This window comes from Talpa occidentalis, unplaced genomic scaffold, assembly GCF_014898055.3.
Source record: "Talpa occidentalis isolate TD23 unplaced genomic scaffold, MPIMG_talOcc4v2.1 talOcc4.10, whole genome shotgun sequence".
Classification (NCBI taxonomy): domain Eukaryota; kingdom Metazoa; phylum Chordata; class Mammalia; order Eulipotyphla; family Talpidae; genus Talpa; species Talpa occidentalis.
This window is the reverse complement of record NW_023600993.1, coordinates 41,193,326-41,214,842: the sequence shown is the minus strand read 5'-3', so window position 1 is coordinate 41,214,842 and position 21,517 is coordinate 41,193,326. Positions and strand designations below refer to the sequence as shown.

The window sequence follows — 21,517 nt, the reverse complement described above, 5'->3', positions numbered from 1 at the left end:
ATCCTAGCATTTAAATCCTTTGGCCAAATTCAATTCAATTTAATAAACATATTTAATGTTTACAAACTCTTGTCATGGTCTACATAGCTTCAGCCTTACTAAAGAACGTTTACAAGGAAATCTGAAATAATCAAGCTTTATTTGCACAGAATACAAATCATAAAGATGAGGATCACATCCTGCTTTCCAGGTTAGAATTTCATTAAACTTCACATAACCCCAGGAGATAAATAATATTATTTCCCACATGTGAGTAAAGAAACTGAGGATCAGATGGGCTGAGCAACTTACCATCACATGGATGGATCTTGTCACCTGACAATAATCTGCACAGGTAGTCCCTGGAAACTTACCTGGGCATATATTTTCAAGGGAGCCTTTCCAGCATCCTTAGGATCAACAGTGAACTCGGCCAGGTTGTTGACAATGCAACCAGATTTCTCCAAACCCGGTCCGTATGCTTGGACCTGGGGTAAAGGGTCAATTATGAGTTTCTTTCTATGTAGTGTCCCAACTGAACCCCTATATAAAGACTGGTGACCAGGAAATGGAGAATGAAGAAAACAACTCATGCTTGGACTTATAGGATAGTTATGGGAAAGAAAATGCTATAGTAGGCAGCAGTTTAAAAATAAAAATCAGTATCATTAACCTATCACAAGGGAGAAAGAAAACTCTTCAAAACCAGGACCCAAACTAGACTGGGTTGCCTTACTCTGAGCTGATACAGAGATCTAGTAACTGGAGTAGGGATCTCTAGCTACGCCCAAATTCAATGTTCCCCCTTTGAGGGGGTGTCACAACCTTGACCACAAACACTCCAAAAGTTTGCAGCCCCAGAGAGCAAAGGACCAGCAGTTGCCTATAGAGGAGTAGCCACCAGCTCAGACTGACAGACTAATGACAGTAGCACACACTGGGGGTTGGCGTAGGGGTCCTCCTGGTGACCAGCCTCACTCAGACTTGATACTTATCAGCTGCTAAGGGTTTGAAGGAAGCTCTTGGAAACACTTCCAACTTAAGAGAAGGGAAACTAGGCAGGAAAAAAACACAACCTTTTATCTATAGAGCACCTTGAAATTATAACTACAGAAAGTGGCAAGACTGAAATATGATGCTCTGGATTACAAAAATAGCAGCTTATAGAGCCTCCTATGTGGGCCAGGCTCTGTGCTAGGCTGTCTTTATGCATGTTACTTCCCTGAATCATTCCAGAAACTCTATAAAGCTGATGCTACGATCATTCCCACTTTATAGAGGAAGTTATTATGAGTCAGAGAAGCAAGTCACTTGCCCAACACTGGAAAAGGGCTAAATACCAGGATCCCAACTCAGGCCCATTTCTCTAAACTCTAAATGGCTCTTTTCTCCATCTCCCAAAATGCTGCTTAAGGTTACTCTCCTGGCACCAGGGAGAGTATTAGGAGCCAGGGAGGAAAGGACAGAAACATGGCAAGTTGATTTACCAGGTCTGGGTTGCAGTCTCCAGAGGCCGGGTGGATGAAGGCCATGTAAGGACTGTCCTTGATGTCTTCATCGTCACACATGATGTGCACAGCATACTCGCCTGGCTCCTTGGGCCAGTACTTGACATCACATGATCCATCATTCTGGTCATCATACTCAATCTTCGCCTGGGAGGGGCCTTCAATGGCAAACCCTGGGGATGGGGTGAGAAGGCCTCTCTGGTTACATGGTGAAAAGGATTATTCTATGTTACTATCAACTCGTGCCTTCTGTCTCCCTAAAAGTCAAGTATTGGTGAGAGATTGAACTTTATTTATGTCCCCTTCCCCACAAAATCCAGTCTACTGAATCAACTTGATACTTTTTTTTTTTAAACACCATTTAACAAGGAAGGCTCAATCAGCAATCCTTTCTGTTGGCAGTATAGCAACAGGGACCAAAAGTGTTAAACCAATGCCTACTCTTTGCCCCAGCAAATCTACTTTGGATTCCACTTTTATCTGAAGGAAATAACCAAGAACATGTGTAAACAGTTAGATAAAAGGATATGTGTTCAGCATTGTTTTTAGGGAAAAACCCTGGAAATAACTGGAGAGCCTAACATTGTATAGTAGATAGTCATGCAATGGAATTCCACGGAAGCCAAGGAAAATCAAGACATATCTGATATATTATTTGGGGTAGAAAGATATAAAAGCTTCCTCCAGATAGTTTTTGTGGCAGATCAATGTGTATATATAGAATAAAGTATGGGAGGATATAAGCAAAGTTTTAATGTGATCTGTAATCCATAAGGATATATTTTATAAAATATAATTCATATACATAATATTTGTGTGTGTGTGTGTGTGTGTGTGTGTGTGTGTATATATATATATATATATATATATATATATATATATATAAAATGTTTACTATACTCTCTAGAAGGAAAAATTTAAAATGACTTCATTTTTATTTTTATTACCTAACATAGAGGTCATCCAACTGTGGTGGGTCAAATTTGACCACTGCCTGTTTTTATAAATAAGGTTTTACTGGAAAAACAGCTACACTATTGCCCTACATATTGTCCATGGCTGCTTTCAAGCTACAACAGCAGATTCCAGAGGTTGTCACAGAGAGAATGACCCACAATACTAAAATATTTGCTCTCTAGTCCTTTATAGAGAGACCACTCCTGACCACTGATCGAAAATTATCATATATACATCTAATGCATATTTAAAATATACTCAGTTGTGCCCCAAATAATATTCATGTTCCAAATTTCTAAGTTCAGAAAAATTCATCCAAACTAAGGGTCAACAATATTTGCTAAATGCCTACTATGTTCCAAGCATGGGTTTAGGCATAGAAGGCCTCTGCCTTCAAGGTCCAGTGGGTGAATGAATGAAATCTGGTATTAGAGGGAGTGCCACTTGAAGGGCAGGAGGCTAACGGGAACTGCAATAACAGTGGTACCGAGGCAGACTTGGGTGGTCAAGAGGCCAGGAGGATAAGGGTAGTGATACTTGGAGGAAACCCCAATATACAGCCTGACTCCTGGCACAGGAACCCTGTAATCTTGGCCCTTTTAGAAGTTCTGGGTAACTGCTTAAACTTACCCAGAGACCCCACTTCAGAGCCAATGGATTCCACCACGAAGTCTGCCGACCGCCCAACAATCCCACCATGAAGGCCAGGGCCCCATGCACGGACTTTCTGCATGCCTGCTTCTGGGCCAACTTGAACTTCAAAGGGGCTAGAAGGAACACAAGTAGCATTTAAGAAAAAGCAAACAGGGGCTAAATCCACCATGAATTGTTAACACATATTCTTTCCATTTACCTTGAACCTTTAACCTGGAGCCCCAATCTCTAGCCAAACCCTTCCTCCATTCAGGTCCCCCCACAGCCATTGTTATGTCAACAATATAGTGTAATGTGGCTATCTCAGAGCACTCAAGTGGCCACTGGGTTGCCACTTAAAGCCACCACCTCATGCTTACCTTTTGGGCATCTACCTTTTGTGTACAGGGCTCACTGGACTGTAAGCCCTGGAAGTTAAGAAAGTGCAACATTTTCTTTGTTTATGCTAGAACAAGGAAATGAGGTAAGCAGGTTTTATCTCACACATGAACGAATGGGCTTTAAAATTCTCAGAATTCTGTAATGTCCAGATACTTCTCAAAGTAATCTGAATTTGAGTTTAAAGTTGTCTCCAGGAAAGCTGGAAAACACATGTTGTAGGGAGGACAATTGCAATGCCTACAAGGCAGAGCTGTGGACTATGTCCCTCAGTTTCTGACCACAGCCACGTAGAGGATTTTAATGTAAACCATAGCAGATTTTAACCACCCCACCTCGCACCCCATGGCATTCCTAAACAGAGGTACACATTGAAAGAGGTTTATATAAGGATGTACAGACATCCAGCCCATTTGCTCTCTATTACTGTTCCTTCTGGTTTCCCTGCCTCCCACCAGCTCTAAAACCACCAGCATTTGATTTAAAGCAAGGCAGCCGAAACCACAGTGACTTTCTGCTGCTTTTGAGAGTAGGCCAAATGTCTGTGTGCTGCTCTTCAAAAAAAAAGTTTTCAACAAAGCAGATCTCTTTCCTGCAGCCTGAGAAGCAACTGCCCTGGGCCAAGCACGCCTCCAGAGAAGATACAACTCCAGTCAGAGACTCACCTCTTTGGAATGTGGTGTCCCCCCCACGTGATGGCGATGCTATATTTCCCTGGGGTGCTGGGGTAATACTCAAATGCATAGACTCCATCCAGAAAGCCTTTTTGCTTCACCAGCTCTTCCAGACCCTCTGTGGGAAGGAAGCACACCATCTTTGCAATGCAATTCTAGGTTCAGAATGAGAATCAAAAAGACCAGAAAGAGAGCAAGAGAAACAAATCATAAGCCTTATAGGAAAATTAAGTGGGGCTGCCTCAGAGTAATGGGACTCACAAAATTTGGGAGACTTAACTCCAAAGCTGAAAATAGACCTGTATCTATTTCAAAGAGTGGGGAAATGGGAAACTTTGCAGAAAAGTGGCTTTAAGAAACCTCTATTGGTTATGAGGCTCTGAACTTCCTGGGTTTGTACAAAGAGGAATACAGTCAATCTCAATATTTCCCAATGGCCAGAGCCAATTTCTTAAAAAACTGGGGAAGGAAAGTACCCTGTGAGTATTTGGTGTGAGTTTCAGGTTAGGGTTCTGACATATATTTTTCAGCTAAAGCTGGACAATGAAAGTAAGAAAGTCTTATACACTGTCTACAAGTCTTAGATGCTACACCACAAACTCCAGACAGAGCCATCAGGCAGGAACTTGTTTTATGTTGAGCCCTGAGGTTTGGCCTAGAAAGCCACTTAGTCAAGCAAGAATCCAAGGTCAGGAAAAAAAAAAAAAAACACCTCCTTGGCTCCTGTAGCAACAAGTTAGGAGGGAGGGCAGCCCCAGAGCAGCTTGGTTCCAGGTCTGGGCAATCTAGAACCTTGGCTGCCCTTGGGGCATAGCCTGCCCCAAAGTTCAGTGCTCTGAGGTCAAATATTAACTTTCTTGGAGCTCAAAATACTCCTGTCCCAGTCTGCTGGGAAAACACAGAGTAAGAGCAATCCTGGTGCAGGAAGTTTAAGATTCCAAAAGGTACAGTAGTGAAGGCACCAAGAGTTGCCACACTTGCAACTAGAAATACCAAGTTGCTTATCTGCTCCAGCAGAAAACTGGAGAGAGAACAGGACAGTCTTTCCCCAAGTCTGCCATTCCCTTTTCCAAAAAAGGGAGAAAGAATAAGGTGCTAGGCATAACCTACCTCTTCATGAATGGCATTTATCTACAAAGAAAACTTAATCTTAGGGTATTTTATTCTCCTTCTATAAGCAATGATCATAGTAATTAGGTACTTGACATAATTTCATAGTCTATAAAATATAACCTGTAGGGGAAAAATCACTAGCTTGAGAGGTTGTGCTTGAATTCTAGCTCAGATGCTTACATGTGAGTCTGAATAAGACCCTTCCTCTCTGAGTCTAGGTTTCCTCAGATTAAAAAGTGGGTCACTTTAGGTTGTTATCCCAAAGATAGAGTTTCCTCAATTCCATTACATCACAGCTTCTTCTACCCCCAGAAGCTTTAATATAATGTGAGGCTATCAAGCCAAGCCACCACTGTTCTTGCCTACATCCAGGGCAGACATTACTAATCAATCACTATTCCCTTCCCCCTGCAGCCCAGAAAACCTCAAATCTCTGACAGAGTTCTCTGCAATAAATGCAACTGGCCATGGGGTGAAATCCATATGCCATGGCTACACAATTAGCAGAAATCACACTTGACATGGGGGAACAAAGGAACACTTACTAGGACCCTTCACTGTTACACTGAGCTCCCCGCTTCCAGCAGCTTTGGTGTCAACTTTGAAGTCAGCAGTGTCCCGGATGCGAATGCCTTTGGGCTGCAGGCCTCGGCCACTGGCCCGGCAGGCATTTGGACTGCAGGCTGCAAACACAGTTTCAACATCAATTCAACATTTTATTCTGAGTCAGAGTTGAGCAAGCCAAGGTAACTTAAGAGCCACCCGCCAAGAAAATGTTTGCTTTGCACAAAGAGTATGCAACAGTTGCCTGGGACCAGGGGTCTCCTTTAGGGAGCACAACAAGCTAGCAAATAAGGATACAACATAACTTTATCCCCACACACACCACAGGGCTGGGGGAAAGTTACTTGGCAAAAAAAGCAGGGGAGTGCAGGGTTTGTTTGCTGTGCTCCAGGTACAGGCTGAATCCTGGGGTTTATCCTCTCAGGGATGAAGGCGTGAAGACCTAGTGCTGGACATGGTTCAAACCTCATGCCACACTCAAGGGCCCAGTAATTGGGAAGCCTGGACTTTTTCATGTCTACTTGAAAAAATGCCTGACTGGGTTCCAAACTTTGGGTCAACTATTTCTAAAAGTTCAATCTTTGTCTTCTGCATGAAGAACCAGAGGGTAGATAGCCCATAAGGAGACTGGCTCAACCCTACATTGGCCAAGGCAGACAAACATTTTAGAGCTGTTACAAGGTCCTTGGAATGTGGGCATATAAGTACAGCTATTAGCAATTAACACCACTCTCAAATTGACTTCTGGATCTACTTTTAAAAACTAAAGTTGTAAGTCTAGAAATTAAGGACAAAGGCACCTTTCAATATTCCTCAGAAAAGAGTTTCACAAAACCACTATTCTAGGGCCTCTCTGGTGGCGCAAGGGGTTAAGACGCAGCACTATGAAGCTATCCGCAGCCACCACGGCATGAGTTTGATCTCCAGCCAGGTAGCTGACCCACTTGGCGCAGCAGATCTCTCCTGTCTTGCCCGCTGCTCCCCTCAGCAGTGTATTTCAGTACATCTGCCTGTTCTGCTCCCCACTCTGCCTCTGTTGAATCCTTTCACCCTCCGCATCTCTGGCCTGCACCCCAGCACTTATATGCATAAATAAATAAATCTTTAAAATAAAAACAAAACACTGCCTTAAGGGATCTGATAACAGGTTGATAAAAGATATCCTTGTGCCTTAGGAATTCTTTGCCAGCATGGGAATCCTCATAAGTCAGAGAAATATGAGATTAATGGGTAAAATATCATGCTGTTTATTAAATGGTTTTTCTTTTCCAAGTCTGACATTATATTATTTGACCGGTCCCTATACATTAAGGGGTGGAGGCAGCTCATCCTCTAGAGAAATAAAAAAAGATATTCTTTGCTCCAAAGAAGGAAAGTAATTCCTCCTTTGACTCCTCCTCCCTGCAATGTACTCAGCTGGCTGAGAAACAACTACCTCCAAAAGAGACATACACACACCCTTGAAGTTAAGAGACCACTTTATGTGGTTCATGGTGGCACTTTTAAGGCAAAAGACATTGGTTTTCCATTGTGAACATGATATAAAGTTTCTCTTTTGTATAAATCATTTTAGTTGAGGGAGGGTTAGTAGATAATAAGAAAACAGTACAACTGATAGATGGATATGCCAGAAATGAAAAATGTAGACCGTCAATGAAAGGAAGTCAGAATAAGTAAAACTGCTCAAAATGCTTTCTTCTGTCAAAAAGAGTTTATCAATATGCGGGTTTTATTTTTTTTTTCCTGGTCAAGAGAAGAAAACTTGGTCATACCAGAAATAAGTCACAACAGGATGGCAGGACTTCCCGTGCAGAGTTTAAATATGTTTTTTAAAAAACAAACAAATACCTAAGGAGAGTCTGAACAGGAATAATAGTCTTGGCATGAAAAAGAGTAACTAGTCAGTTCATATAAACACTGCATGGAGGTTAATAATTTGGGAGACCCCACTAGATTCTCCACTGTGCTGAGAAATCTTAGAGCTGCTTAAATGTAAAGTGAGAGTGGGTCTGGGGCCTCACTGCACTAGTTGTAACACCTGCACTGCAATTTCCTGAGTTCACAAACAGCACAGACTCTGCTGACTTTTGCAGGCAGCTAGAACTGGCAAAGAAGCCCCACCCTTCCAGCCCTTACCAAGCGAGAGGCCTCTGGCCCAGTGTTTTCAACTAGGAAGCCAACAGCTTTGTGGTCCAGGCTGGCCCAGAGGCAGGATTCAGGAGAAGAAGCCAGGTCTGCAGACGCAGATGCAGAGGACAGAACAGGGAAAGGCAAGCATTGGTTAGAAAAGGCGGTAGAGTTGGAGGGGGAAAAAAAAGAGCAACAAAGTCAGAAGGAAAAAGAATAACACATGCTTCTGGCTGCAGAGGGAGTGTAGAGCATGGTCATAGGGTCAACAGAGATCTGGGTCCACTCCTACTGAGGCCTAGCCTTACTGATACCATACATTACCTAAGTCTCAGTATCTCCATCTGCAACCTAGGTATAATAATCACAGGCTGGTGTGATAGTAGATGCAGTCTGGCTAAGAAAAGACTGAGCAGTGATGCTGCAGGGTGCCAGCAACGCAACTGCTGCTAACCTCAACCACAGACGCTGGCCTCTCAGTGAGGATCGTGATGCTTCTGAATGAGAGTTTGGGAAGGATTAAATAAGTTCATTAAGAAAAGCACTTAGGTCACTGCACTGCTCACAGGAAGGGATCAGTATTGATGTCTTGAGAGTAAGATAAGCCACTGCCCACAGAAGGAACCCTGGTAGAAAGGAGACAAGAGTGAGGTCAGTGTTGAATCCTGACTACTCTGGTCTCAGAATTCAGCTGTGCACAGTCAGTCCCAATGCTGGAAGCAGATCTAGTCAGACAATCAGCACTTACCTTCCCCAACCTGTACAAGGAAGGGACTCTTAGGAATGGTGTCCCCAGCAAAAGAGACCTTGACCACATGGGGGCCAGGTTGCACTGGTTTGTATACACATCGATACATCTGGTTTCCTTTGTCTTCCACAAGCAATTCCAAGGTGTTCTTCCCCTGGGGATCTTCCACCTCAACAATAATATCACCCACACCAGCGCCTATGAGAAAGCAAACATCCCAGGAGCCCAAGTTACCTTCTCAGAAAGCTCACAGTTGGTGAGTACAAAAGCAGATACAAAGCTCACACTGCAGGTGACAGGGAGGCACATGGAGGGGCAGGGGAATTAGGAATTATGGTTGAACTCTCCTATTCCCCCCAATTCTAAATTTTCTACATTGCAAAGCTGATTAATTCAAGAATAGTGTCTTTTTTTGGTCCTTTTATTCTCTCCTATAGGATCTAGACAGACTTCTGTCTAGTAGATGATTCTTTTTATTAAAAATTTTATTACAGTAACATTGGTTTATAACATTATATAGGTTTCAGGTGTATAGCAATATATTCAAACATCTGTACATATTATGTTATAATCACCACTAAAAGTCTAGTTTCCAAGTAGATGGCTCTTAAAACTTAATTTCTTTGGAACATTTTAAATTGTCAGAAATGAACACAGAAATTGACTGATTATTAATAATTAAAGCCAAGCCTGAATTAAAGATTTTAAAGAAGAAAAGCTAGTTTTAAAAAATCTAAAAATAGAATCAACACATATGAAAAGGCTCTTTTTGTTTCTGGTTGTTTGATTTAAAAAACACAAGCTCAGGCCTCCCTGGTGGCGCAAGAGGTTAAGCACCACACTATGAAGCAATCCACAGCTGCTGCAGCACAAGTTTGATCACCAGGTGGCCAGGGGGCAACCCACATGGCGAGGCAGACCTCTCCTGTCTCCCCGCTGCTCCCCTCAGCAGTGTATTTCAGTCAATCTGCCTGTTCTGTTCCCCACTCTCTCTAGTGAATCCTCTCACCCCCTGCATCTCTGGCCTGTACCTTCCAGCTCTTGTATGCATAAATAAATAAATCTTTAAAAACAAACAAACAAACAAAAAAACACAAGCTCAGGCATCCCAAGCTTTTGGGGTCCTAAGGATTATCTCAAGCTTTGGAAGAAGGCCTGACCCATGAAGGAGAGGCACCGCACCTGCTGTGTAGATGTCAAAGTAGGTAGGCTTATTGGCAATGTTCCCTGCAGCTTCCAAGCCCGGGCCCTTCGCAGTGACTTTACTGGCATCACCTTGGGCCTTGTCAACATTCACTTCAAATGGGCTCTTGGAGATGTGCTGTCCCGCAAAGAGGACTGTGACCTGCAAATGACAAACATGTGAAAGATAATCACCTCTTGCCCAGCAAGACTACCATGTCAAACTACATACATTGGTAAGCTTTTCCATCTTCTCGATTATCAACACAAGTGTGTCTGGAAGCCCCTGGTTGAATGGCCCGAATGGGACTCCCACCTTGCTCCATCAGTCATTCTACTGGGTCTGGAATATCCTGAAAGTCAGATGTGTTTAACCTCTTAGCAAAACAGGAACAAATACTATACTTGAATCTCTAGACATTGGACCCTTTCAGGGAGCTGCAGAAGGGGAGCCACTGTTCTCCAGAATATAATGCACAGTTTCAGGATTGCAAATCCAGGGTTAAAGCATTTTCAAGGAACCAAGATCAATCTCAGCTACATGGATTTGAGACACTGCACAGATTTCTACCTACAACTTGAGTAGAGTTCTTTCAAATTTTAAGGCATATTAGGCTGGATTTCACATGAATGGAATAAATTAATTACATCATGAATGCTCTCCTCAAGAATTATTTCCCCTCAAATTCATGATGTTCTAATGGGTATAAGAGAAACTAAGGCTATGCCAGATGAATGCACTAAAGCCCAAGATGGTGAGAATATTCTTATCTTAAAATCTTGACATGGTACAGGGATTGGCCCATATGTGCTATTAAAGGCTTTTTTTTTCCCCTATGAAGGGGACATTTCTGGAACCCACCACTCTCCCGCAAGACTCCCTTACCCATGGACCTCCAGGTCACTAGATGGCAACTCAAAGAGAATGTAAATACTACTAATAGGAGGGACTCTAGGCTGGAGCCTACATATTTCTCCATGTTCATGAGTGGGCCACTGGCCTCCACTATGTTAACTAGCCTCATACTCGGGCTTCAATGCTGACAGACCCTCCAGAGCACCTCAATCGTGAAGACTTAGGAGAAGAATTAAAGACAAAGAGTGCATTGTTTAGCATCTATATTATAAGCATGTAGTTACAACCATTTGTTACCTCAGTGGAGCTAGAAAAATTTATGATATTGCAAAGAACTTAATTTAACCAATTGACTAGAATTCAATCAATCTGGATATATTAGCTAGTATATCAAGTCTGATTTGCAGTAAACCCCACATTTTCTTTGATAAGCATGAATTCTTTTCATAATCAGAAAGGAAAATGAAACATTAACTTAAGAAAATCACTCTTTTTCCTAAGATATCCTTTTTCCACATAAGTCCAGAAAAGCAATCCAAACAACGGCCAGGAAGCCTCATCTTACTTTGTGCAGCCCAGTGACCTTTGGCTGATATTCCACAGAGTACGTCTTGTTCTTATCACTGTCAGGGGTCACACGTGCCTACGACAAAAGATGAGCAACATTATAAAAGGTGCTGGGCATGGGCCTCCCCAGTGGAGCAGAGGTTGAGCGCTGGGTTGCAAAGCTGCCCGCAGCCTCTGCAGTGCCGGTTCAATCCCCGGCTGCTCCCCGGCCACTGTAGGAGGGTCCCACATGGCACGCAGACCTCTCCTGCCGCCCGCTGCTCCCCTCAGCAGTGCACTTCGGTCCTTCTGCCTGCTCTGCTCCCAGCTCTGGCTCTGGTGAATTCTCTCACCCTCCCGCGCTTCTGACTGTACCCAGTGTTTGTATACATAAATAAATAAATAAAATAAATAAATAAATAAAAATCTTTAAAAAAATAAAATAAAAGGTGCTGGGCATAAGTAAAGACCACACTATGTCAACCAAGGTTCCGCAGCAAGCAGCCAGGTGGGTCAGGAACCCTGAAGGTGCTGGCTATTTCCTGCCCCATACTCCTCTCAGGAGAGAAGCAACCTCAAGTCACAGACATAAAATCACCTAACACAAAGGTATAACCAGGTCTCCACTGTCTCAGGGCTAGAACTCTGTAGACAAGAGAGAATATGAGGCAATTTAAACCTTTATTGGCTTAAGTAGTTTCTCAAAGTTTAAGAAATGCCAGGTCCAGCGGCATGCACCAAAAATAAAACAAGAAGCAAACCAAGTACAATCCCTGCCCCCCAGGGGAAATGAAAAATATGCCAGCAAACTTAAGAGTTCAGATGGTGATAAGCACTAGGAATAAAATATAAGTGAACAGCAAGAACAGCATGTGCAAAAGCACTGAGAGAGGTACCAAAAAATGGCTAGAGTGGGAAAAGAATAGGGCAAGAATCACTTATTCTTCTGGCAAAAACTTCAACTCATAGGACTTTGCTAAATTCAAACTATACTTTCTTTTATCAAACATCATGGCCTTGGGTATCAATTTTATTATTTCTCAAAGCACAGTCCTTGGGCAGTCACTTTAACTACTGTAATCCTCAGCATTCTTTTGTTTAAAAAAGTTTTGGTGTGAGTGTTAATGAGGAAAATGGAGCCACAGTCTCTGGTTTTGTTACGAGCCCCCAAAACTCCATGTGATGCTGGCAGGGGTGGCAGCTCTCTCCAACATACCTCCTCTTTGTTGCCTTCAGGGTCTTCCACAAATACCATCACATCTCCTTGCCCAGCACTGATGGTGTCCACGGTGAACTTGGCTGGCTGCTTCACCATGTTTCCAGTGGGCTCGATTCCTGTCACGGATTCACACAAGCATTACAAGCTGGACCAGATCCCTAGATAAGCCGCTGCCCACCATGTTGTCTCTTTTGAGGAACTTAGAAATGGGACACAGCCCTGCGGCCACCATGTGGGACACAGGCACAGACTGCCATGACAAGGCTGATCCAACAGGTGGGATTTTGTCTTTGTTATTTAAGCAACACACAATTATGATATATTCAGAGAAATTCAGTCAGAAGTCCATACAATTGTAAAGAACTATGGAGAATCTAGCAGTGGGGCTTGCCTTGGGGGAGGTGACATGGAGGGAGAGGAATGAGGTGCAGGAGATGGCTCGTTTTTCATTAAAGGACATTTGGTACTATTTAAGATGTCTACAAAATTTATTCAGTTTTTTTTTGTTAAACTTTTTATTCTGAGATCATTGAGCACATTTCAGAGCTAGATTTATAGATGTGTAATAATAACTTTTTATCCAGTTCCCCACATAGTTACAGCATGTAAAACTTGAGTACAATGACAGGATACAGAACATTTCCATCCCCACGGGGATACCTCAGAGTGTCCCTCTGTAGCCATCCTTATTTCCCTCCAATTCCACTTCTCTTTACCCCTGATAACTAATAATCTCTTCATCTCTATAATTTTATCATCTGCAGAATGTTAGATAAATAGAATCACTCATTATATAACCTTTTGGGCTTGGCTTTTTCCGATAAATATAATTCTTTATAGATCCATACAGGTTGTTGTCTATGTCAATAGTTCTTTTTGTTACTGAGTAATATTTCATGATATGAATGTACTAGTTTGTTTAACCATTCACCCATGGAAGGACATCTGGGTTGCCTCCAGTTGTGTATTACAGAGAAAGCCGCTATAAACATTTATGCACAGGTTTGGGTAGGATAAACGCCCAGGTGCAGTTGCCAGGTACCATGGTTGGATTCTATTTAAGAAACTGCCAAACTGGGCCTCCCTGGTGGCACAAGGGGTTAAGCACAGCACTATGAAGCTATCTGCAGCCACTGCAACATGAGTTCCATCCCCTGGCCGGCCAGGGAGCTACCCACATGGCACAGCAGTCCTCTCCTGACTCGCCCACTGCTCCCCTCAGCAGTTTATTTCAGTCAGTCTGCCTGTTCTGTTCCCCACTCTGTCTCTGGTGAATCCTCTCACCCCCCGCACCTCTGGCCTGTATCGCAGTTCTTGTATGCACAAATAAATAAATCTTAAAAAAAAAAAAGAAAAAGAAACTGCCAAACTGTTTTCTGGAGTGACTCTGTCCACTGGCAATGTATGAGTGATTCAGACCCAGTTTCTCTGCATCCTTGCCAGCAGTTGGTGTTACCATCACTTTTAATTTTAGCCATTCTCAAATATGTGTAGTGGTTTTTTCAATATGCATTTCTCTAACAGTCAATGACATGGAATTTTTTTTCATGTGTTTCTTTGCCATTTGTATATCTTCTTCATGTCTTCTGCCTATTTTCTAAATGGACTGTTTGGGTTTTGCTTGCTTTTTCAACTATTGAATTTGGAGAGTTCTTTATATATTCTAGGTAATAGAGCTTTGCTGGATATGTGGTGTCCAAATATTTTCTCCCAGTCTCCAGCTTGACTTTTCATCCTATTAAGTGCAAGTTTTTTTTTTGTTTTTTTTTTTTTTTAAAGTAAAATCTCGTCCCCAAACCCTTCCACTACCCAGAAATATTTTGAGTTCTGATTGAGATGGTATCCGGGTAGCCAGTCGGGTAGAAGGCCAAGGGACCCTGTCTTGCAGGAGAGCTGGGTGATCTAAAAGTGCAATCTGCACTGAGAGAAAGTCCTCAACAGCCCACACAGGCCAGTCCTTGTATAGCTTGCATACCACGCCAAGGTACAGATCATAGTTTTTAGCTTTAACAAAATCAGCTTCTCATCCTTTCCTTTTATGGATCATGCTTTTGGTGTCAATTTGAAGAACTCCTTTGCCTAGTACTAGATCCCAAAGATTCTTCTCTATGTTTCCATTCTGAAAATTTTATAGTTAGATGTTATACATTTAAGCCTGTGATCAATTTTTATCTAATTTTTACATGAAGAGAGAGAGTTCTGGGGCCTCCCTGGTGGTGCAAGGGGTTAAGCCACAGCACTGAAGCAATCCACAGCTACTGCAACACGAGTTCGATCCCCAGCCAGGGAGGTGACCCACATGGCACGGCAGACCTCTCTTGACTCACCCACTGCTCCCCTCAGCAGTATATTTCAGTCAATCTGCCTGTTCCGTCTGTCTCTGGTGAAACCTTTCACCACCCCCACCTCTGGCGTTTACCCCAGTTCCTGTATGCATAAACAAGTAACTCTTTAAAAAAAATAATAAAGAGAGAGAGTTTTTTTTTTCCTTTTTCTTTTTTTGGCTTATGTGTTGAACGGGCTCTCTTTCTTCCATTGAACGGCTTCTGCACTTTTGTCAAGGCTCACTTGTGCCTATTTGTGTAATTTTCTTTCTACATCATGGTGGTGGCAGAGGCTTCTTATCTGTTGTGAAAGTTTAGATTCCCCATTTGGTCTTTAATGGTATACATGGGGGGTGAGGGTCACAGTTTTTTTCTGTGGCATTTGGCTGGAGTAGAGAAGTTATTGTCTTAAAGTGTTCTGCCTTGCTAGGCTGCCCTTTCCTGGTCTTTTGATCAGGGAGCAGGCTCTGATTGGGACTTTGTGTTGGTGTATCCACTGGCATTTCCAGGTTATCACTTTCTTCAGCTCCAAGTCTGGGATACATGAAGCAAAAATCAACCCAACAACTCTCTACTGTTTCAGTCCTTGGGTCCTGAGGCCCTTGGCTACTATGCCTTATTTTTCTTTTTTCTTTTTTTTTAAAGATTTTTTTTAAATTAATTTATTTATTTATGCAAGCACTGGGTACAGTCAGAAGCGCGGGAGGGTGAGAGAATTCACCAGAGCCAGAGTGGGGAGCAGAGCAGGCAGAAGGACCGAAATACACTGCTGAGGGGAGCAGCGGGTGGCAGGAGAGGTCTGCGCGCCATGTGGGACCCTCCTTCGGTGGCCGGGGAGCAGCCGGGGATCGAACCGGCGCTGCAAAGGCTGTGGGCAGCTTCGCAACCCAGCGCTCAACCGTTGCACCACTGGGGAGGCCCTACTATGCCTTATTTTTCAATAACCCTATGTTTGTCCTGTATAAGATATCCAGGGATTTCAACTGTACTCAGCAGGAAGAATTAGGCAAAGTGTTTTGACTTTAAGTTCCCAGAAGCAAAAGTTTAAGTACAGACAGTCCACTACTTAAAATGGCTTGATTGACAGATTTTTGACTTTATGATGAAACAAAAGTGTTTTGCATTCAGTAGGAATTGCATTTTGAATTTGAAGTCAGGGCATTCTGTTTTCTCACTCTTAGTATAGTTTTCAATATATTACATGAGATATTCAACTTTATAAAATGTTCTTTGTATAAGATGATTTTGCCAACTGAGCAAGTTTAAGTAGGGTTACACTAAGTTAGGTAAGTTAAATATGTTAAATGCATTTTCAACTTAACGATATTTTCAACTTATAATGAGTTTATCAGGACACATCCACATTTAAGTTGGTGAAGAATGATATTTCTTTTTCTTTTTTTTGAAGATTTATTTATTTATGCATACAAGAGCCAGGGTACAGGCCAGAGTTGCGGGGGAGTGAAAGGATCCACCAGAGACAGAGTGGGGAACAGAATAGGCAGACTGACTGAAAGACACTGCTGAGGGGAGCAGCAGGCAACTCAGGAAAGGTCTGCTATGCCATGTGGGTAGCTCCGTGGCAGGGAATCAAACTCATGCTTCAGAGGCTGAGGATTGCTTCATAGTGTGGTGCTTAACCCCTTGTGCCACCAGGGAGGCCCTGCTATTGCTTTTTCTTAAAAATATTTTATCATCTAGAATTCCAGACCCACACAGACATCTACCTATCACCTTGCTTTAACAACTATCACCTCAAGGCCTGTCCTGTTTCACACCTTTACTCCCACCTCTTCTCCAGTTTTATTTTGATACAAATCAATTCCTCATATTTTTCATTCATAAATATTCACTATGTATCATCAAAAGACTTTTCAGAACATACACATCAAAAAATTAACAATTCTGTAAATGCCATCGAATAGTCAGACAGTATTTAAATTTCAAATTATTAGTGCCTTTATTTATATCAGTTTAAATAGGAACCAAACTAGGTTTACATAACAAGTTACAACTGGTTGCTAAGTCTGTGTCAGGTGGCTTCAACCACATGTCAAAAACAGAGAAACAAAGAATCAGACAAAACCAAACCCTAGAAATCTGAACATAGAATTGAGGTTTCCAGAGAGGTGGGGTGAGGGTGGAGAGCAAAAAGGACCCAGTGACTCTGGTGGAGGACTATGAGTACCTGGGTAGTGGGTGTGGTGACATACATCTGAAGAGGTGTGATCCTAAAGCTCTGAATCATATAGTGTTGTAAACAAGATTACTGCAATTAAAAAAAAAAAGTCTGTGAATCTCATTTAATCTCTAGGTTTCTCTCTCCATCTCTTCTTTGCTTTGTCATTTGCTGGGTCACTTGCTGCTATATTCTGCATTTGTATTAGTTTTTCAATAGATAATTCAGTTTAAGAAAAACAGGTGATAGATTGCTATATAACACAATAATGTTCACACAGTTGGATAAGAAATGCAAATTAATAAAAATACCTAGTTTCTTTCAGCATGAAAAAAAGGCTGGAAAGAAAATCCTCAGGCGCTAAAGGAAGAAATGGGGATTGGCAGTTGAAAAGTGAGACTTTCTGTTTTTATTTTCTACATGTTCCATTTGCTTAAAACTTACATAACGATCAAGCCAATTAACAAACATAATTGCCTACTCACAAATGCCTACTCTACCTGGCTCCAAGAGCCTGAGAAACAACTTAATCTGTAGCTTACCCAAGCCCCAGGCTAGATCTCATCTACCTGGCTAAGTATGTATGGCTGGTTAGGAGGCCGAATCGCATTCCATACTCTGTAAACTCCCCTGGATCTACGCTTTTGCAGAGACAACTGATCCCTGACATTACTCTGAAGGAAGGATGCATCAGGCTTGCTATGCAGTACAGTACACACACCTTGGGAAAGGTTTCTGTTCAGCTCATGGATGAATGTGTTCGACATACCTAACCCTGCAAACGAGCCCACCACAAAGACCTGCTCATGGCTTTAGATTTGTTTCCCTCACCCCTGCCCAGTCTCCTTTCAACCCACTGGACTAAGCAAGACAGGGCTTCAGGAATGACTCTGCAAGTACCTACTAGCTAGTAATTACAATCCAGTTCACACTGAAAAATAAAGTGTTCAACCCTTTTACAAACTAATGTTCTCTCTTCCTCTATTTAGTTGACAGAAATGAAGCAATATGGCCACACAAAACAGAAAGAACATGTCCCTGTTGTCTCATCACAGAACAAGAATAATATCTTAAAGTATGTCCCTGTGGCCTCACGAGTGATCTTGTTGCCTAAAAATGACTATTACACCTTCCTATTTAAGAAAGAAAAAAAGATTAAACATAGAATTATCATAGGATCCAGCAATTCCACTTGCAGGTACTTGTATACTCTTGTTCATAGCAGCGTTATTCACAACAGCTAAAAGGTAGAAGCAACCCAAATGTCCATTGACAGAAGAATGAATAAACAAAATTTGGTGTATATATATACAATGCAATATTGTTCAGTTCTTAAAAAGGAATGAAATTTTAATGCATAGAACAATCCAATGAACTTTGAAGATATTATGCTAAGTGATGTAAGTAGACACAAAAGAACAAATATTGTATGATTTCATCTATATAAGGTGCCTAGAATAGGCAAAGTCATAGAAAGTGGAATGGTGGCCGCCAGGGCCTGGGGGCATGGGACAAATGGAGATTTATTGTTCAGTGGACACAGTTTCAATTTGGGAAGATGAAAAAAGTTCTTGAGATGGATAACAGTGAGGGTCATACAACATGGTGAAGTACTTAATGTCAACAAATGGCACCATTAAGTGGTTAAAATTGTGACTTTTGTATTATGCATATTTTACCACAACAAAAAAATGCAAATGCAAATATACATAATTATGCATACTTGCATACATATACTTGTGTACATACATATAAGGAAAAAAAAAGGTGTGTGCCCCAAATGGCACAATCTTATAAAAAAGGCAGATGAAGGAAATGACAATGACTAGGCCACATTCCTGAACTGTAGCAAGTGGTCATTTTTTAGAAAAAACACCATGAAAGGAAACCATGTCACACTAACAATGGGGAAATGGACAGTCAGTGATAAGATTACTGCAAACAAACATCTTATGTCTTGATTATATTTAATCCATTTCACTGATTTTGTTAACGAGAGATTTCTTTGGCTCTTTGAAGCTTTTTTTGCCACTAAGGAAGTATAACTTTTAGAGATTCCTTATTCCATCCACCACCTCTGGCATGGCTTAGAGAAAGCAAGCATAGACAGGCCAACCTTTAAGTGACAGCAAATGAGTCCCCAGTCCCTACGTAACACAAATAATTGCACAGACCACACCTCATTGCCAAGGAAACCTCAAATGGCAAGTGGGTTTGTTCCAGAACTGTCAGGTTCTCTCTATTGGTCTAAGTCACGCTAAAAGGACAGAGGACCTGGTCACCAAGATTGAGAATGGCACATGATCAGCACCACTGTCCTGGTTTGCATTACTTAAGACGACACCACATAAAGCAATGCTGTCTTCAAAGGCAATGAGTGTACAGAGCATTCTATAAGGCTGAGAGCTCTGGACTCCACAAAAAGTCAATTTCATTTTAAAAAACTGGGGAATTATTCAAGATTAAAAGAATCTAAAGAGAAACAACAAATATATGTGATAAGTGAATCTTAATCAACTCTTGATTTGTGAAACAACAAAAACTATAAAAGACAATTTTAGGAAAATAGGGAAAACTAAATATGAACTGGTTATTAGCTGATAAAAATTATTGTCTTATGTGGGCTAATGAGTACTGTGCTAAATGCTCCCATTCTTAGGAGGAACTTGTTGATATATTAAGGAATGAACTGTCACCATACCTGCAGCTAATTTTCAAATAATTTAATAATCCTCTCTCTCTCTCCCTCTCTCTCTCTCACACACACACACACCATACACACATACACACATACACACAACAGTGCAAGAAAAAAACTCTTAAAACAGTAGAACTGCTGATTCTCAGAGAGGATCTGCAAAATGTTTTGTGTGTCTAAATATTATCCTAATTGTAATTATGAAAATTAAGAAATAAAATGCACTCTCTCCCCTCCACATAGGGTATGAGTTATATCTCATGCTAATCTTTACCAGAAGCCACGCTAAGCTGAAATGTAACAATTCTCCTTACAAACCTAGTGTGCTAGAAATCAGGTACCATTCAGAACACCAAATGCTTCAAAATGCCCTCCACCTAGCATATAGTTCAGTGTCTCTCAGCTGCCTTGGAGATCATAAACAGGATGTCTTAGCAAGGAAGTGTGTGCCAGGGGTTAACAATAGTTCCCACCCCATCTGGAAAAGTGAGGCAGCTGTGCATAACCAAAGGAAAATGAATCAGCAGCCAGATGACCCAGGCTCCTGCCCCACTCCCACTGCTGACTGTGGGGATCTAGGCTGAGACCCTGTGTAAAACAGGCTTCTGGTTCTCATCTGAAAAATGGGAACAGTAGCCTTTTCATCATTCCAAGATTACTCAACTAAAATCTCATCATTGGCCATAACATTAAAAGTAGCAAACTCATCATTGGCCATAACATTAAAACAGCAGTATTCCTTAAAGTCTTAGATATCTAAGGCAGGATAAGATGGTCATAAATGTTTTATACAAACATTTTAGGTAAAATACATATGACTAAGGAGGCCGGGGTGTCTCTAAGGATTAAATGTACACATTCTCGAGTCTAAGAACCTTTCTCCTGAAGTCATATAATATTCTGCAGGACAAGAGGGCAAGCCTCAAATCCAACATGTCTAGCACTTACCTCTGCCATAGGCCCTGGCTTTCTTCGGGTTGAGCTTGGGTTTAAGAGGAGCCCCTGGCTTGAGCTTGGCTTTGGGGAACTGGGACAGGTAAGTCATCACCGAGTGTTCATCCACATCTGGGTGAATAATTTCTTCAGGAGTGATGACCTAGAATAACAACAAGGTACATGAACACCAGAACACATCACTTTGCAACTAGTCAAGTTTTTGTAAAATGTTTCTTAAGCCAGATAATACAAATATTAAATAACTGAGTCAGCTTCTCAATTAAGTGAAGTTACATTAAATTGGCACACTAAGATCTGTGTCTTTAACTTTTAGAGGTATCACCATTGCCTTTAGAAGCAGAGGACTGTCTTCAGGCAATTCTGTATGTAAGTTCTAGAAGGTCCCAGGATAAAAGTTATATCAAGCAAAGAGGAAGAAACAAGTAGACATGGGATTCCAGCATAATACAAGAAGGAACATAGATAAACCAGCCTTTTTCTTTACTCATCTATCCAATGTCGATATTTGTCAACTCACCTACTAATAAAAACAGACAGACAGACAATGTGGTAACATATTAGGTATGTGGTCTTGTTGCACACCGAATAGTTGTGTCCTCCCCAAATCCATACATTGAAGCCCTAATCCCAGTATTAGGAGGTGTGGCCTTTGGGAGGTAAGTTTAAATGCAGTCACAATGAGATTAGCCCTGTAAAAAGTCGATGATCAGAGCTGTGAGGACAGAGAGAGAAGGTGGACAGCCTTCTCCTGTTTCTGTCTACAAGTCAGAAGAAGGCCCTCACCAGAATCCAGTTCTACCTGCCACTGGACCTTGGACTTCTCAGGCTCAAGTACTGAGAAATCAGTGTCTCTT

At 41.8% G+C, this 21,517-nt stretch overlaps 1 protein-coding gene and 1 long non-coding RNA gene across 7 annotated transcripts in view; one reads left to right on the top strand and one right to left on the bottom strand.

Annotated features, from left to right (window-relative positions):
* The window catches only part of FLNB (filamin B), a 134,036-nt gene that overhangs the window by 55,067 nt on the left and 57,452 nt on the right, over positions 1-21,517 (bottom strand). For all 5 annotated transcript variants that reach the window (XM_037491599.2, XM_037491591.2, XM_037491564.2 and 2 more), the window contains exons 4-13: positions 20,655-20,802; positions 12,503-12,621; positions 11,306-11,383; positions 9,885-10,047; positions 8,703-8,900; positions 5,809-5,946; positions 4,142-4,268; positions 3,075-3,211; positions 1,467-1,660; positions 354-467 (exon numbers count right to left, since the gene is read on the bottom strand). In XM_037491599.2, coding sequence (XP_037347496.1) covers positions 354-467; positions 1,467-1,660; positions 3,075-3,211; positions 4,142-4,268; positions 5,809-5,946; positions 8,703-8,900; positions 9,885-10,047; positions 11,306-11,383; positions 12,503-12,621; positions 20,655-20,802 — 1,416 coding nt within the window. The remainder of the gene's footprint in view (positions 1-353; positions 468-1,466; positions 1,661-3,074; positions 3,212-4,141; positions 4,269-5,808; positions 5,947-8,702; positions 8,901-9,884; positions 10,048-11,305; positions 11,384-12,502; positions 12,622-20,654; positions 20,803-21,517) is intronic.
* On the top strand, positions 8,754-21,135 carry LOC119230448 (uncharacterized). Of its 2 annotated transcripts, none has more exons than XR_005121762.2 (5): positions 8,754-8,958; positions 12,523-12,781; positions 17,334-17,401; positions 17,998-18,206; positions 20,977-21,135. It is a non-coding gene; the product is annotated as an uncharacterized LOC119230448 (long non-coding RNA). The 2 variants fall into 2 exon arrangements; XR_008551770.1 differs by having other exon boundaries at positions 17,324-17,401.